This window comes from Schistocerca nitens, chromosome 6, assembly GCF_023898315.1.
Source record: "Schistocerca nitens isolate TAMUIC-IGC-003100 chromosome 6, iqSchNite1.1, whole genome shotgun sequence".
Classification (NCBI taxonomy): Eukaryota; Metazoa; Arthropoda; class Insecta; order Orthoptera; family Acrididae; genus Schistocerca; species Schistocerca nitens.
In genome coordinates this window covers 405,070,329-405,087,828 of record NC_064619.1, presented here as the reverse complement: position 1 = coordinate 405,087,828, position 17,500 = coordinate 405,070,329, and the positions used below count along the sequence as shown (strand labels likewise).

General features: G+C 37.6%; 2 protein-coding genes across 9 annotated transcripts in view; one reads left to right on the top strand and one right to left on the bottom strand.

The window, feature by feature from the left end:
* Positions 1-3,985, top strand: part of LOC126263731 (integrator complex subunit 14) — a 63,826-nt gene extending 59,841 nt beyond the window's left edge. For all 4 annotated transcript variants that reach the window (XM_049960896.1, XM_049960897.1, XM_049960893.1 and 1 more), the window contains 3 exons: positions 2,766-2,925; positions 3,003-3,454; positions 3,709-3,985. In XM_049960896.1, the coding sequence (XP_049816853.1) occupies positions 2,766-2,925; positions 3,003-3,454; positions 3,709-3,933 (837 nt within the window). In that variant the 3' untranslated portion in view covers positions 3,934-3,985. The remainder of the gene's footprint in view (positions 1-2,765; positions 2,926-3,002; positions 3,455-3,708) is intronic.
* On the bottom strand, positions 3,503-16,323 carry LOC126263732 (pyroglutamyl-peptidase 1). 5 transcript variants are annotated; one of them, XM_049960901.1, is made up of 4 exons: positions 16,162-16,323; positions 15,019-15,233; positions 7,423-7,655; positions 3,503-4,362 (listed from the first exon to the last, which is right to left on the bottom strand). In XM_049960901.1, the coding sequence occupies exons 2-4, from the start codon at positions 15,229-15,231 to the stop codon at positions 4,179-4,181; spliced, it is 630 nt and encodes a 209-aa protein (XP_049816858.1). In that variant the 5' UTR covers positions 15,232-15,233; positions 16,162-16,323; the 3' UTR covers positions 3,503-4,178. The 5 variants fall into 5 exon arrangements, with proteins under 5 accessions (XP_049816858.1, XP_049816857.1, XP_049816856.1 ...); XM_049960900.1 differs by lacking the exon at positions 16,162-16,323 and adding an exon at positions 15,793-15,906; XM_049960899.1 differs by lacking the exon at positions 16,162-16,323 and adding an exon at positions 15,551-15,695.
* Between the last annotated feature and the right edge of the window lie 1,177 nt (positions 16,324-17,500).

Here is a 17,500-nt window from a genome sequence, read left to right as displayed (position 1 = left end):
TTCAGTGCTGAGCATGTCAGGTGTGACAGCCGTGGGTGGTCTCCCCAACTGCTGCAAATCGTGGAGCTCTGCCGAACCGCCTTCTGATGACCTCACCCTCCGTGCCCAGCAACTAATTGTACTTCTGTCGACAGCAGATGCTCCATAGACTTTACACAAGTGTTTGTGAATATTCCCCACAGTTTCTTTTTCTACATTGAGAAATTCAATGAGGGCGCGTTGCTTCATCACATACAGATGCCATTTTGAAACTCTCCTGCAGCTACGCTAGCTGTTGAATGTGACGGAAACTTGGCACACTCACTCAGGAGACTTCAAATAATACATATGTAACGTTTCGCATTTGTAGCATTGTTTTTGGCTGAGAAAATAAGGGGGTGCATGACTTTCTGGGCAACCGTCATAGTACGAGGGGTGTTCAATAAGTAATGCAACACATTTTTTTTCTGCAAGCAGGTTGGTGTTATTCAGGATTCCAATAATCATATTATTCCCCACCCTTTTGTCTACAAAACCCTATTTTTCAACATAATCTCTAGTCAGTGCAATGGCCTTATGACACCCTACTGCGATGCCCTATGAAGGGGGATATCAAACTCCCTCAGAATCCCTGAAGACTGTCACCATGACTTTACCAGCTGAAGGTGTGGCTTTGAAATTTTTCTTTGGAGGAGACATGGTTCGGGGTCACCCTATGGATTGCTGTTTTGTTTCTGGTTAGAAGTGATGAACCCATGTTTCATCGCTGCGAAGATGTTTGACAAAGAATTATCTCGATGAGCCTCGTAATGCACAAGCAATTCTGCACGAGTGGTCCTTCGTTGCTTTTTATGATCTCTTGTTAGGCAGTGAGGAATCCAGTGAGTGAATCCTGTGAGTACCCCAGCTGGTGGATGTGTATGTCAATACTATCAACAGAAATGTCCAGTTGTGCAGCAAGGTGTTGCTTTGTGATTCGTCAATCACCTCACATTAGTGTGTCCACACATTCCAACATTGCAGGAGTCAAAGCTGTGTGGGACCGGCTGGCACATGGGAGAGTGGACAGGCTTGCACGACCTTGTCATGATGATGATAGATGCCGTGCACAATGACTCACCATGCTTTTGTTCAATGCCAAGTCTCCAAAGACATTCTGCAAGTGCCTATGAAGACCTGTGATGCTCTGGTTTTCCACCAAGAGAAACTAAGTGACGATTCTCTGCTTGGAATGCACCTCTACTACAGATGCTATTTTGAAAACTATGCATAGAACCACCACCTATCAAACCTTCATGAAACTATAGAGTCTGAAGTGGGAATATTACCACTTCAGCCCTTCAACAAATTATGCATTTTTTCCACCGAAATTAGTCAAGGAAAAATAATGTTTTGCATTACTTATTGAACATCCCAAGTATATTCTTTTGGGGGTAACAGTTCACAGCTGCATTGTTTTATTTCTTTGTTCATTACTAGTTTTGGGGTAACAGTTCCATTTCAAGTGCTCATTATCATTCAAATCAGTCACACTGTCATGCCATGTTACAGCATGATATCTTGTCTGAATTGAACAAGAGTGAGCAATTCAGAGAATGATCTGTGCCCCCTGAACTATTAGTGAAAAAAGGTTGCTGTGGAACATGTAGTTCCATGGCACAGAGGAATCAAAATTTATCAGAGAGACATGAAATCAGAAAGGAGAAGGCCTTGTAAGTCTCACAACACAAAAGCTGCTTTCTTGTTGAAATTCAGGTTTTGAAATCTTTTGGTGCTCTTGACAATGTTGTTGGTTCTTGAGGCTCTTAAACAGACACAATTTACTTTTGAGTTGGGAACTCAAACCCACACATCATGTCTGGTATGAGCTGAAACTAGTGTAATCATTATGTCACATTGCCAAATGACTATGAGGGGGATGGGGAAGGCTGAAGATTAAGTTCAATGTTGTGAACACATGCATACCTTTGCAATTGAGACACAAATTTCGCTGTGTCATTAAGAGGCCCATTGAGTATTTTATTAGTCTTAAGAGACCAGAAACAATCCAGTCATTAAAAAGTTTTTATGAAGACGTGGGAATAAGAAGTGGCCATGCGAACTGCTCAACCACACAAACAAGCTGTTTAACTGATAGGTGATTGGAATTGAGTTTTGAGATAGGAACAGAATTGAACAGGTTCAACAATAAACTTTTGAAATGTGGAGCTTGTGAGAGAGAGTTTTGGTCTTAAAAGGGAAAGAAGATATACAAATGGTGATATTTCCTGTAAATTTGAAATTAACAGAGAGTTGGGCATTTCACTGCTTGGTCCCTTCTCATTTGAATCAAACACAATTTAGAATTGAAATTACTTGGGATGAACGGAAAAATTCAACAAATTCTGTTCTTATTCCACTTCTTTGTTTAGCCTGAAGGTCATTCTCACAGTTCTTTTTTAACTAAAACTTTTTTTGGCCTCTTTGGATACATCCTTTATGTGCTACTGCAATTGAATATCCTGTCTAAACCACTGTTGGTGTGAAGATGTGCCATTTGATTGTGAACTGCAGAAAATTTTGTCTTTATATGTGGGAGCTAATACTCTTAAGTGTTTAGTTGGCCCAGTTTTCAAGGGAAAGCAACAAAAGAATGCCAGTCCGTAATTCTAAAATTGAGAGTTCCTTACCTTGTGCCATGCTACCTTGTTTATCTCCGTGGTCCAAGCTACTAATTGCTGTGCTAATTCTCTCTTGTGTTGCTAAAAACTGTAATACCTCATACGTATGCTTTTTTCCCCCTACAGCCTTTCAATAAAGCCACTGATTTTGAGTATATCAAAAGGAATATATCAGATACTATTGAAGTATGCGGATTTATTGATGTTGCTGATGTTGGAAGCCCTATGGCTATTTCACGTCATCTGGTGCTACCTCATGGTTCAGGGAAAATGGAGGAGGCAGATGGTTCGTTATTGTTTACTTGTAAGATACAGATACCAGTTTCAAAAATAAAAAATAATAAAATAAAAATATTTTTACAGGTATTTCCTCTGTCATGAAGTCAGAAGGAGACTCTGATGATGATTCAGGTGTAGATGAAGGAAAAGTCGCCTCATTTTGTGTACTACTTCATGGTGCACTTAAAGTGGAAAACATGGCTGCCTTGTGTCTTTTAGCCAAGGACTGGTTTGGCTTTGTTTACTCTTGGGCTGACAGCAAGAAGAAATCAAATTTAATGTTAACAGTGTTGGAACCTGGAACGAATGTTGTGCCATGGCTGGGAAATTTAAATAACTTAGGTTCTTTGGAAGATTTTCGCGCAGTGAATGGTGAGGGAGATCCGCCACCGCAGTTTCCAGTTCGTCCTCTAGAAAAAAGAAGTTACTCACAAAATTGTGTGGTTTGGATAAGACAGGCAGGATTACAGTCTGATATACAAAAGATCTTGCGGCATGCTCGCAAACTTCCAGACAAAACACAACAGTTTTATAAGGTGTGTAATGAATTAGTTTTGTGCATTTTATTTAAATAGCAGACAATATAGGCAACATTTAAAATTTATTTCAATATTTTCCTCAAAGAGAATGCATGATAAAATTCTCACACTTTAAAATACATATTATCATATCCCAGAAAAATAATTGGAACTTTGTTAAGACTTTGATGTGCTAACATGTTATTGACTGCACTGTGCACTGGTAGTAAGCATATTCTTTCAGACAATTAATACTTCTTTAACTGTTGCAGGAGTTAAACAGGTTGAAAAGAGCTGCAATATCATTTGGATTCATTGAACTGCTGGATGGTTTAGCAGCAATATTCGAGAGGGAGTGCACTCTACTCCCTGGAGGTGCCCATCCAGATTGTGCATTACAACTTACACATGCAGCAGGAGTTTTACGCAGGCCTTACTGTCGTGATATCAAGTTCAATGTGGCACCTCTGTTAACAAAATTCCAAATTTGTGAATAACTCTACCTCTGTGATATGTGAAGTCCCACCAAATATATTTTTTTAAATATCAGTAATTGTTCATAAATGAATATCCATTCTCTTAACAGAATGTGGGCATCAGATCTTGGAATGAATAACCCCTTTGCATCTACTGATCATTCCAGCAACCGTAGATATACTTTAGTTTCAATGTGATGATGATCTCGTTATGCTTAAACATCCTTGGTTACTTAAGATGATGCTCTGAATTTTGAATGTATCATCTACGGATGATTTGTGGTTTGGTCTGTGCCACGTATGTCATTAAGAATGATACTTATTATTTGTTTTATTCCTCTGGCAAGCTCTAGTGCTGAGTAAGGCTTATTTAAATCAGGTACATGAATAAAGAGTGTTCGGGAATCATCAATGCTTAATGAGGAATAGTACGTGAACTCGCATAGATACCTGGAAAAGAAAATGAAAAACTTAGGATTTATGTAACTGAGCTTTTCATAAACACTTGACACTGAAGCATACACAAAAATTAAAATCACAAAAAAGTAGAAAATACTCACCAGCTGACAGCTGACATAGGCCCAGGCAAAAGAGGAAAAAAAGGGTGTTGTAGATAGAAGTATTGACTATTGTAAACAGAGAAGATAGAGTTGGCAGAAACAAAATAATCAGGTTAGATGATACTTCTTCATCTTGGATATTGTGAAAGAAGAGCACAGCAGGTTCAGAGGAAAATCAATAATGAAATGCTAACAACAGGTAACAGAAGTGTGTGGCTACATTATATAAATGAGATGAATATAGTTGGTTGGTTGGTACCAAGTATCTGCTATAAGGGAAATTTATATTTGTAAAAAACTACAAGGGAGAAAAACATTGTATATATGAAGTAGGTGCCAAGGCTAGCATGCTTAAGTGTGTGCTGTGCGATTGTATTTTCTGTGTGTGTTAACTCATCTTCTGGTTTCCTGTATCACCTGTTCACAGTATTTCATCAGTGATTCCCTGTCATTCTGCAGTGTCCAGCTAAAAGTAACTTAAATGGGGTTGTAGATGATTTTCATACTTAACCTTAGAATAATATTGCTTTCTCAACCCTTTTCTTTCCTTTCCTTCCCTTTCCTGTTGATTGACCTCTGACTTGGAGAGTGTATCACCTTTTTTTGTGTCTGTGCCTAGCTGCTTCTTGGCAAGTAGGATTTTTTTCTAAAACCATAAATCTGACAATAACTTAATATCACGAAGGTTAAAAATAAGGCAAATTGTAGATAATTAGGGCAACATTTTTTTACAATGTTACAGCCATTCTTAATGGTAATCGTTTTTAAATTGAGAATATTATAAAAATCCTCTTTTACTCCTTTGAAATTAGATACATGCACGAACAAGAACTTAAGTCTAACTTTTGTTTCTTCAACACCAAATTGTTGCATCAAAGATGAAGTAAGAAGTATAACTGTGTAAGTTAATTTTTCAAATCTCCTTCAGAAAATTTTTTTCTTGGAATGTGCAAAGATATCTGGACATTATCTGCTGGAGCTGTTGAGGGACATGCATATGCAAGATAACTTATCTTTGTGTATGCAGGGATAGTAGCATATTGTGAGGATACAGAGGCAAACTTCTGCCTACAAGGAGGAACTTTCTTTGGTGTGATATTCTTATCCTCTCTTCTGCCCATTCCATATCCTGCACATTCACCTCAGCATCTTGACTACGATTTCGGCTGTAGCTCAGAGACATTGTAGCTTTGGTTTCTATATGTGTGTTTGCACACTGAAAAGGAGCATATGTTCATATGTTGAGATGCTACATTCAGATTCTTGTTTATGGGGCTATTCCATTACTCATGGTCTTCATTTCACTGTTTGTGTCCTGATCAGCCATGATTTGCCAATTGCCTGACAATATGCTCAAAGAGCCTGTTCCAGTTTCACAGTCTTGCCATCGTTCATAGCACAATTGTAATGCAACAATAGACAGGGAAGGGTACAACTTGTAATTTCATGTTGATCACAAAGCACTCACTTAGTAGTCAACTCAGTTTAGCAAGTACCAGTAAATTTTTAAATAATGTAAATGTTCTATTAAATATAATTATTTAACTTCAATGGCACTAGCTTTTGTTCATTTGAAATGTCAAGTATATATCATTTTGTTATGTTCTTCCATGCCCTATGATGCACTATGGTCAAGATCGAACAGTAAGACTAGGAAAAACATTTTTTTTATTACTGTTATCAATATTAGGGAAGGAAAGTTGCTACTCACCATATAGCGGAGATGCTGAGTCGCGATAGGCGCAACAAAAAGATTCACACAATTACAGCTTTAGGTCATTAAGGCCTTAGTCAGCAAACACACACACACACACACACACACACACACACACACACACACAAATGCAACTTGCACACACGTCTGCTGTCTCAGACAACTCTGTTCTCTGAGACAGCAGACGTGTGTGCAAGTTGTGTTTGCATGAGTGTGTGTGTATGTGTATGTGTATCTATTGCTGACAAAGCCCTACATGGCCGAAAGCTATAATTATGTGAATCTTTTTGTTGTGCCTATCGCGACTCAGCGTCTCCGCTATATGGTGAGTAGCAACTTTCCTCCCCTAATATTGTTACATTCCATTCTGGTTTTCTATTACTGTTCTCATGTACCTATGCTTCTACTCTTATTTGTGTATGGTGAGAGCCAAACTACACACTTAACCTTAGTACTTTATTTACCAGAGATTTGAAAGATAGCATTTTCCCCACATTTGCAGCACTGTTTCAGCCTATGTGAAACCTTCTCTTAGTTCCTACACATATACCCTTCACTTTTTGAGCATGCTTGCACCACCTTACGACATTTGGGAAATTTAAGAGATGGCCCAAAATCAGATGTTTCAGTATGTCACTGAATTTATATTACCGATTGTGGAATGTTCAGTCATATGTCACTATTAGTGTGTCAATACACTATTATGAAAGGAGTTGCAGAAATATTTTAAAAAGTGTTTAAACCATAAGAGATGATCATCCAAAACTCTCATATTCCTCCCCATCCCTCAGGCTGTTTGGGAGGGGGGGATGAAAATATCAGTAATTTTTGATAACATAAATGCAGTATTTCATCATACATAAAGGAAACTTAATACAGTATTTCATCATACGTAAAGGAAACTTAATACAGGTCTCAGAGTTCACAGAGAAACTAGCATTCCGATTTCAGTAGTAAACACATTACAACTACTCAGCTCAAAAACAAAGCACCAATCTCATATATAAATAATAATAATAATGTGCTCTCTCTCTCTCTCACACACATACATACACACACACGCACACACACACACCTTAAATTTTCGGAAGTGATCACTGGGGTAGATAGCACATCATCATCATGTCTTGAACTTGTTTTCGGTCTACAACTGCAATGATATTTGTGTCTGCAATTAAGGAAAAAAAACTTTTAATGCTTTTGTAAATGAAATATTAAAAAGAAATGCAAATTCACCTTCCTGCATTTGATGAAACAGAAGAAGTAAGTCCACATTCGCTTTCATTCAGTTTACAGCATATCTGCTCAACATCCAATGAGGAACAAGCTTCATCGCTGCAACCAAGGCAACATTCGCCTTCTGCTGGTAACTGGCCAAAAATATCAGCTTTTTTGTATCCTGATCTGTGTGCCACTTTCTCAAGAGTTATTTTGTCTGCCAGACCAGATACACCAACATGGATAACTAACTGTAATGTATACCACAAGTTCAATCAGTAAATAAACACTGTGAACAGCTGGAAGCTAAAAGACTGTGGGTGCTAAGATTCTTGATGCCTTAAAAATGTTCTGAGCTTGGAATGTGTTACTTATGCAGTATTTGGAAGTAAGAGAATACCACACTATAGTAAGCACAAAATACCTCAGGGGTCTGATATAATACATACGAAGATTTTCTGAGTTATCAACATTCAGTATGGCTATATTTTAACCACGTAACGTATGATTTATGTCCCAATGGCTCAGGCCCAAAATATAAACACTGCTGCCTGGCCTTCAAACCATTTCTTCGTTCGGCAAATTGGTTCCACCAATCATGCACAACTTACGCAATGTAAGTACATATGTAAGATCCAGCTGGATTAATTTTGTGAAATACCTGATACATAATCATAATCTTAATCTCATGTAATAATAGTGTTAGAAATACCACAAAATATTTATCATCAATTAATACAATATAATATAAATCAATACCATTTGTATCCAATTCTTGTAAATATAAACAGTTTTAAAAAATGCAACAACACAAATCAATAATCCACTGGGGTGTTCTATCATTCAAAACATATGGGTACATGTAATGGAACTTTGCATCTTTTGCAGACCCACATTGTTTCACTACTTTTTTTTATTCTTTGCGCAAACTTTACCTGATCAACATACAAAAGGCCTTGCTCGTACAATTTACATTTTGACTGACCAATGTACCACCAGCCAGGTTTGTGATAGTCACATTTAGCCCAAATACTGAACCACTAGTCTCGCACATGGTTGTAGGTTAAGGGGTTAAGGAATCGGATATTAGAAATAACCAAGTTCAAAAATTATATTTTTAAATTAACATTTGTTATTGTTTGTTTGTTCTGCTAACACAGAATTAAAGCTAATTGACTAATCCCACAAACAAAATTAGTACTTATCTAAACCTAAATTGTTAACAGCACAACAAAGAAAATGGCACACCCTCATAAACATAATAAAATGTGATAAAGAGATACTTAGTAGGCATTGCTCATACCCATCTTTGAAACACAATATTCTTCAATTTTTTTTTATCTCAAAGTGCAAGTCCTACCATATTTTATTGATGCAGCCAGCTGATACTGTCATGTAAAATATAGACTGCTGAGCAGTTGGCTAAAAGAAATTTTGTGGGCCTCACACTTTCAGGTACAGTAGCAGACCAAAGGGCCATCTCATCTTACAAGGAAAGGCTACAGCTTTATGAAGCAGTTATTTTAAAGCTTTCACAAAGAAATATCAGAGGATGTCTTTAAGGTACAGAGAAAAAAAGAAGTATGACTTTGTAACTTGCATGATAGTTGCCTTGTCTTGAATAATTAAAAAAACATATTGAAATTCTTGGTGACAAGTGGCCAATATTATCTTACATTTTACCATCAAAGTGCAGACCAATCTAACAACATTTCAACTGTAACAATGAGTCAGTCTCTCTCTTTCAGTGAAAATTCCCCTCACCGCCACATATGAGAGAGAGAGAGAGAGAGAGAGAGAGAGAGAGAGAGAGAGAGAGAGAGAGAAGGGGCTACTTTATCCTGGTGCTGTGAGACAGGAATGAGAGGGGTTGTAGCAAATGGAGTGTGGGCGAGAAGAGCAAAGACAGAGTGATGGGAAAGAGGGGCATCAGCAAGGGAACAGATCAGGAGTGTGACAGTGGGTGTGTGTGTTTTAGTTAGCTTTACTCTTTCCAGCAGATTTTATTCCAACTAAGACTTTCCAGTGTCCATTAGTTGCCACAATAATTACTGCAAGTAAGCAAATTATATGCTTCAACAAAAATAATCAATTTTTGAAAATATAATTGGATACATAAAAAAATTCTCACCAAACAGCGGCAGCAGACACAAAAATAAAAAAGTATTACGTATGCGAGCTTTTGGAGCCAGTGGCCTCTTCTTCAAGCAGGAGGGTGAAGGGGAAGGAAGAGGGGTGAAGTCGCCCAGAATCACAGATCTGGGGAGACTTACCACACCCTGGGGTTCTGGGTGACCTTTCTGAAGTCCATCCCTTCTCCTAAACCTCACCAATCCTTTTTCTTCACCCCTCATCCTTCCTATTCAACCCTTCTGCCAGAAGAAGGAGCTATTGGCTCCAAAAGCTCGCATACTTAATATCCTTTTTGTGTGTGTTTACCTGCCACTGCTTGATGAGTAGATTTTTTAACCATCCAAGTACTTAACATTATATACTTTATTATTTTGCTAATTTCTAACTAGAAATTCATATGCATCTGCAGCTGACTGCAACTTTTTCTCTCTTTCATTTGGAGTCAAATGTACACGGAAAAAGACGCGAGACGAAACACTGTACTGTAAAACGCTACCAACTTGTATCATTCAACATAACATTATAAATAATTTTAATTTTTTGTACTGGATATAATTTAGATGGTGTAGTAGTTACTGACATGCATCATCATTTTTCTCCCACAAGTGTATCAACTAAATCACATCTTCAGCAACAATAAATGCAACACTTTTGTGGAAAATCAGAACATTTTTATATCATGCTCCATTATCCACACTATATACAACAATGTGTTACTAACATCAAAGAAGAGATTTTAATCAGCAAGAAGAGTCTCAAATGAAATTATATGGTTCTAGAGACCTTTTCAAGTCTCAAATGTTTATTATGTATATATGCAGTTTGAAGCGACAAATGAAAGTTTGCACCAAGGCTGGGATTCAATCCTGGATCTCCTGCTCACTAGGCAAGATGCGCTACCCCTACGCCACCCTGGCACAGTGGCTTTACACAACAGCCCAGACTACCCTAGCATGCCACCCTCGTCAGTCCAGGTCAATCGGATGAGGTGTGAATGGGCATTTGGAAATACTTAATTTTAAAATACTTAATATTTTAACGTGTGTTATATGAATATTATTCCATATAAATTACCAATGTTTAAAAACTGCTTATGGCTGGTATAGTTGAACTGAGAGGAAAGAAAAGTAGTTATCGTGGTATGCTGCCCCCTCTCCTCCCACACCCCAACTGGAATCCTCAACAAATTTTTTTCCCAAGTCTGAGTAGCCATTCTGGTGAAGATATTATAGTAGCTGAGATAGAAACAAAGTCAACAACCACTATAGCAGCACAAGTTTATATGCCAACTAGTTTTGTAAATGATAAAGAAATAGAAAAAAAAAAGTATGATGAGATAAGAGAAATCCTACAGAGAGCTAAGGGAGAGGAAAATTTAACTGTGATGGGTGACTGAAATTTGGTAGTAGGAAGAGTAGGAAAAATAATAGGAGAATGTGGACTGGAGGATGGGAATGAAAGAGGAAGCTGCCTGGTGTAATTCTAAGAAACACAAAAAAATGTTGTAAATGTGGAAGAGACATGGAGAGACATTGCTGGATTCCAGATTGATTACATAATGGTAAAACAGAGATTTTGGAACCAGATTTTAAACTGTAAGATGTTTCCAGGGGCATATGTGGACTCTGACAATAATTTATTGGTTATGAACTGAAGAATTTACAAAACGGTAGGAAATTGAAGAGATTGGACCTGGATAGATTGAAAGAAACAGGTGTTATTGACGATTTCAAAGGGAGCATTGGGCAATGTTGGACTGAAAAAAGGGCAAAAAGAGTACAATAGAAGAATAGGTAGCTTTGAGAGATGTAAGAGAAGGCAACAGAGGATCAATCGCATAAAAAGGTCTATTAAAATTCTCTGGATAACAGAAGATATTGAATTTGATTGGCAAGAGGAGGAAGTATGAAAATGCAACAAATGAGGCAGGTGAAAGGGAATGCAGGCATCTAAAAAATGAGGTTGACAGGAAATGCAAAATGGCAAAGCAGGAAAAGCTAGGCCTACAATACAAATGCAAGACTATAGAAGCATGTATAACTGGGGATAAAATAGATGCTGTTTATAGAAAAGAGAAGCAGCAGTTTGAATATCTAGATCTCAGATGGCAACCATGCTCAGCAATGAAGGGAAAAGTGGAAAACATATACAGAAAAGCTGTACAAGGGAAATGAACTAGGAAGGCAATAATTTACAAAGGGAAGAGGAATTAGATGAAGCTGAGGTACGAGATATGATGCTACAAAAGAATCTGACAGAGCAGTGGAAGACCTAAGTTGAAACAGACACTTAGAGTAGATGGCTTTCCCTCAGAATAACTGAGATCTTTGGGAGAGCCAGCCATGACTAAATTATTCCATATGACACACGTGACATACCTTTAGACTTCAAGAAGAATGTAATAATTTTAATTCCAGAAGAAAGATGCTGACAGGTCTGAATTCTGAACCATCAGTTTAGAAAGTAATGCAAAATGATGAGGCAAATTATTTACAGCAAAAGGAAAAACTGTCGTTATGTTGTAATATTAAACACAACCCAATAGTTTTACCATCTGGTATTTTAACCCATACAAGTAGCTGATTTTTTTAAAAAAAATTCTGTTCAACTGTGTATAAGATCTGGGGAAAAGTATAACAGGGTAGCTTGCAATAAAATTGAATTCTTTGTCATGGTGTGTTAAGCATGTGCCTATTTCTCATCTTTTAAGTGTGTCCTCACAATATCAAAAGTTCCATGAAAACTGCTCAACTCAGTGTCAGTGGATGAGCTGTATACCACAGATGTGTTCATGCTCTGCTGGAAAGTATTGCCTATAAAACAAAAGAAATGAGACTGATGCTGAAGCTTTTGTCCATGGATGACTGCATTCCCCCCACTGCTTGTTCAAAGCATTTCTGTGTTCATTTTCCTTAAGGTTAATCAACGTAACCATCCCAGCATTTTCCTTAAGCGGTTTCGGGAGCCAATGGAAGACCTAAATCATAATGTCCGAATCCTACATCATGATGGCCTAATGAAGATCTGAACTGCTAGCCTGAAAGTGAGTCAAATATCGTAGCACTGCTCTATATCACTCGGTGGAAGCTTACAAATAGTCTGATGAACAAAAAGAAATTTAGTTAATGCATTGAGACTAATACTCACATGACAATAGCAATCTAGCAGTTGCTGATACTGATTACAAACTTGAGATGACCCCCAACTAAATTTTGAACAAAAGAATGGGAATGGGCTGTGATATAAAAGAAGAAATTTACAATAACTGTCTTGTCAGTTACAGGATAATGACACAGGCTTCAAGAGTGATGAAAAAGAGAAAACAAATCAATTTCAGTGACAGAAATCAGTTTGTGAAATGCCTCCATCATACATAGTCAGATATTTTTAGTATCAGTTGGGTCTCTGCATTCTGACATTAGAGTTTGTGTGTGTGTGTGTGTGTGTGTGTGTGTGTGTGTGTGTGTGTGTGTGTGTTTTAGTTCTAAGGAAGAACGCTGCCCAAAAGTTTAGCTACATGTGAAATGTTGATTACATGCCTGTCTATCAAACAAAGCCTCAACTATATGGTGGATGGTTATCTTTATACTCTTTCCATTGGTTGTATTCCATCCAGCAAGTTACAACAGAATAGAAACATTACCATTACACTTACAAACTGTTATATTTCATCACACCAGAAACAGGTAATGTGCCTCTATTTTTTTTAACAATCTGACTCACAGGATTTCACCCTATTTTCTTGTGAGTTTGCAAAGGTGTGGAACTTGCAGAAAATAAGATTTCTGGCAGATACACTAACAAACTGCAACATAATTAAACTGACACACAGATATAATAGATACTGCATTAGTTATAGCAATTTTATCATCCCTTTGTCAAATATTGGAATTGCCACATTCAACAGTTACCGTATAAGGCTGTCACTTTTAAATGTTTTAACAAAGGCATGAAAATTACATATGCAGATGTTGCATAGTGAATCACATTATCTTCCAGTTTCACTGGTCAAGATTCATTGTGATTGTAGCTTGCAAATGTGTCCTCCCCATCATGTGTTATATGGTAGATCCAACTGTCACTTACAAGGAACACCGGTTTTCAAATGCAATAATATCTTGGCATAAAGTATAAGGAACCTCCAGCAATAGTTCTGGCATAGAACAGAGAACTGAAACACGCCAGCAACTGTACGTTCAAAAAGCACAGCCACTGTCCTGAGATCGATATGAAAATTCAATATTAAAAAAATCTCAGCACATTACAAACATTTATCATTGCTAAAATATTTAAAAAAACACAGTATCTTGTCCAAAAGGCCATGTCCATATACATATTGCTTACAGGTGCTTGCTACATGGTACAAATACGTAAGCAATATGTATATGGATATGGCCTTTTGAGCAAGATGCTGTGTGTTTTTAAATATTTTAGCGATGATAAATGTTTAAAATGTGCCGAGTTTTATCCACCTCGTATTCTGTGCATATGGTTAGTGTAATAAGAACACTGTGAGTGACATGAACAACATGTCCGCCCCAATATCTGTGTGGTCAGCGTGACGGAATGCCATGCTAAGGGGCCCAGGTTCGATTCCCAGCTGGGTCGGAGATTTTCTCTGCTCAGGGACTGGATGTTGTGTTGTCTTTATCATCATCATCATCATCATCATCATCATCATCATCATCTCATCCCCATTGACGTGCAAGTCACCAAAGTGGCGTCAACTCAAAAGACTTGCACCGGCGACCAGTCTACCCAACGGGAGACCCTAGCCACATTCATTTCATCTTTTATAACAACATGAGGCAAAAGACGCAATTTTTGTTGGATGCCAATCAGTGTATTGTTGAGCTATTATTTTTGTTGGTTGGTTGGTAAAGGGGAGTGGGCCAAACAGTGAGGTCATTGGTCCCATCAGCCTAGGGAAGGATGGGGAAGGAAGTTGGCAGTGCCCTTTCAAAGGAACTGTCCTGGCATTTGCCTGAAGTGATATAGGGCAATCACAGAAAACTGGGTTTCACCTGTCATCCTGCCGAATGAGAGTCCAGTGTGCTAACCACTGTGCCCTCAGTATTATTTCGGTAACTGCTTTGATTTACTTAAGTATTGCAGTGGAAGTTTCCTGTAAGGTAAGTGTTTTGTAAGTCACAGATGGACATTCTATGAGACCAGAAAGACTGTAAATCCAAAACTATTTGTATCAATTATAGTTGCTGGGAGAAATCTATGTTTACCTATGTCAGTGTATAATACGGAAGACTAGTGAGGATAATATCTGGAGATAATTTATTGTCAGTATATATAGTGTCTGCAAGTGAGGTATCAAAAATAGATTAGTACATTATTGATCCTGCGTTTGAAATAGCTAGTAAACGGCTTTGCTCCCCTTATTTAATGCTGAATCTCTTACCAACGGAAGTTAACCCTGAAAGCAGCATACAAAAAACAAGTATAACGATGACCATATCACTTACGAACCATTGGTTTGTGTTCTGTCCAAATTGCTGGGATCATTTTAACAACATCTTCGTACGCAACAGGAAGCTTCATTACTATCAGTTTCACTCCAAGTTGTTCTTCAGATTCGAGTTCTGGCAAAAGTTTCACCGCCTCCCAGCTTGCATTGATGTCGTGGCCTTGAAAAGGCCCAAAACCGGTGACAACAACACATTCCTCAATGGTTCCGGGCATACCTGCACAAAATTGGACCACTATTATTTGCAAAAATTTGGAAACTAATGTCAACTTACGGTTGACAAGTACCAGTATCGTAGTGAGTGCTGAAAAGTTTATGCTGAGGTTTTTTGTGGGCTATCGTCCTTTAAGACTTCGCAAGAATAACGAAAAGGCTAAATCAATGTTTTAAATCTGGAATAAATTCACATTTACGTGCGTCTAACGGATTTAACTACAGAACATGCGGCAAGGTAGGGCAAGAAAGTATGTGTGTATGTATTGTAATTATTGTTTACATTATCACGGATAATATTACGAATAGAATACCTGGTACCTATTATTCACAGGTTTACCTATCCATATGAGCGCGATAAACAATAATCCCTGTCACGAGATCACATTGTCCACTTTATAAGTTCCAACATGTTGCCAACTTACACTTGAATACCGGCGAGAAAAAGAGTTCTGTTTCATTTCGATAAATATTATTGGACTAAATCTAGGAAGAATGATTGCTTATAAATTTATAACATGTTTCGCTTTATTTGTGCCGAAATGTATTATACAATTCCATACCGTGTCAGCAGAGAATATCTACTTGCAGCATATAAACCTAGGCGTTTCACTGATCAGGTTTAGAAATACTGTAGGATTCGGCACGTAATAGCTGATAGTGTATGTGTGTTTTTTCAGCGTTTTTTGGTTGACTAGGTAGGTACTGGTCAGCTGCCTGGGGCCCACACGCGAAATAATACACGCACAAAACAGACATTTCGTGTCTATTTATTTATAGAAGCGCCTCAAAATTGTATCAACAAATAAAAAAGTATATAGGCCTACATATTTTTAACATCTTACGTTAGTTAAAGTGCGTACATCTAAAGAGCGATTACGGTACTGATTTTGAATATTCAGAAATTCCTGCGCAGCGACAAAATGACTTACTAGAAATACGTTTAGTTTGATCTTGAAAACTGATTCAAGCGATTTTCTTCTGGTGTTATATTGCACCGTATGACGCAGTGAATTACATTATTCTCATAGGATGATGTTCTGGCAAAAGTTGGCAGGTATTTGATTGACTGTCGGTACAGTAATTGCATACAGGGCAGCACAAAAGACAGGGTAACTATTACTCAGTACAGTGAACAGGCACCAGTGAATGAACAAAGAAGATATAAATTTAATAACTGCGCTTTAAGAACCCCCCCCCCCCCCCCCCAAATTCGATGAACTTAATTTTCTTACGATGTGGTCACACTGGCCCGATATCGGTGGATTCCATCGACGACGGCCGGTCGTTTCAAATCAGTACGCCACTACGTGCGCGGTCACAATGTAGCCGACCTCGTCGTCCGAACGTAAGGCCTACATATTTCGTACGACAACCGGCGAAATTCATATCAATTTTTTTTCGGTCATAATAGCCGACACGACAAGAAACATTAGCTGCGAGAAATTGATAAGTTTAGTCAAAGTCGGAGTTTGTGGCATCCCGAGCATAAAAAATATCATAACCTGGACACAGTTCGGAATCTATGGACTGAAATTGCAGGTTTATTGGAAACCACATGAAGGCAAAATCTTTATCAGAAATTTTAGGTGTGGATTGTAAACTGTAAAAATTGAAAAATTATTTGTTCAGGTGACAGCGATAGCTTATCTTTTACTTAAAGTTACTGTAATGAATCTTTTGGGTTGTGGAAGGTGGACATCAGCTGTCCATAGATTGTTACTACTGCTTACTGCAGTAGGTTGGTGATTGAGTTACGTGAAGTGGTTTGCAAATGTAGTGCTTTAGGTGTTCAAAGTATCTTACAGTAAACTTTATGTTTGTATTTTACATATATATTGAATAATGCTTGCACAACGACAATAAATTCAGCAAAACAGATTTCGAGTATGCCCCTACTCGTAGAGGTGTGATTCGAGATCTAGTAAAAAATCCAATTCTCACTTTAAAGATGCAGTTTTGGTTCAAGTAAAACCAGAAGTGACACATTGATATTTGCCATCTGTTGATTACGTCTTTCTAATAATTACACCTATACTACTTTCTGAAAAGTAAAGCTTCAAAGTTTTTGTGTGATATATTAGATGTTATTTACGACACTGTAAATACTAATTTAAAATCTAATATTTTCGCTCTTGTACCTGAATTATTTATACTATGAAATTTTTAATTTTTTCTATACTGAATTTTGGAGCTGTGCAAGTACACTAAAAGTTTACCATATTGTTGATTTTCTTTATTAAAAGCAACAATAAATCTAAAATAATACTG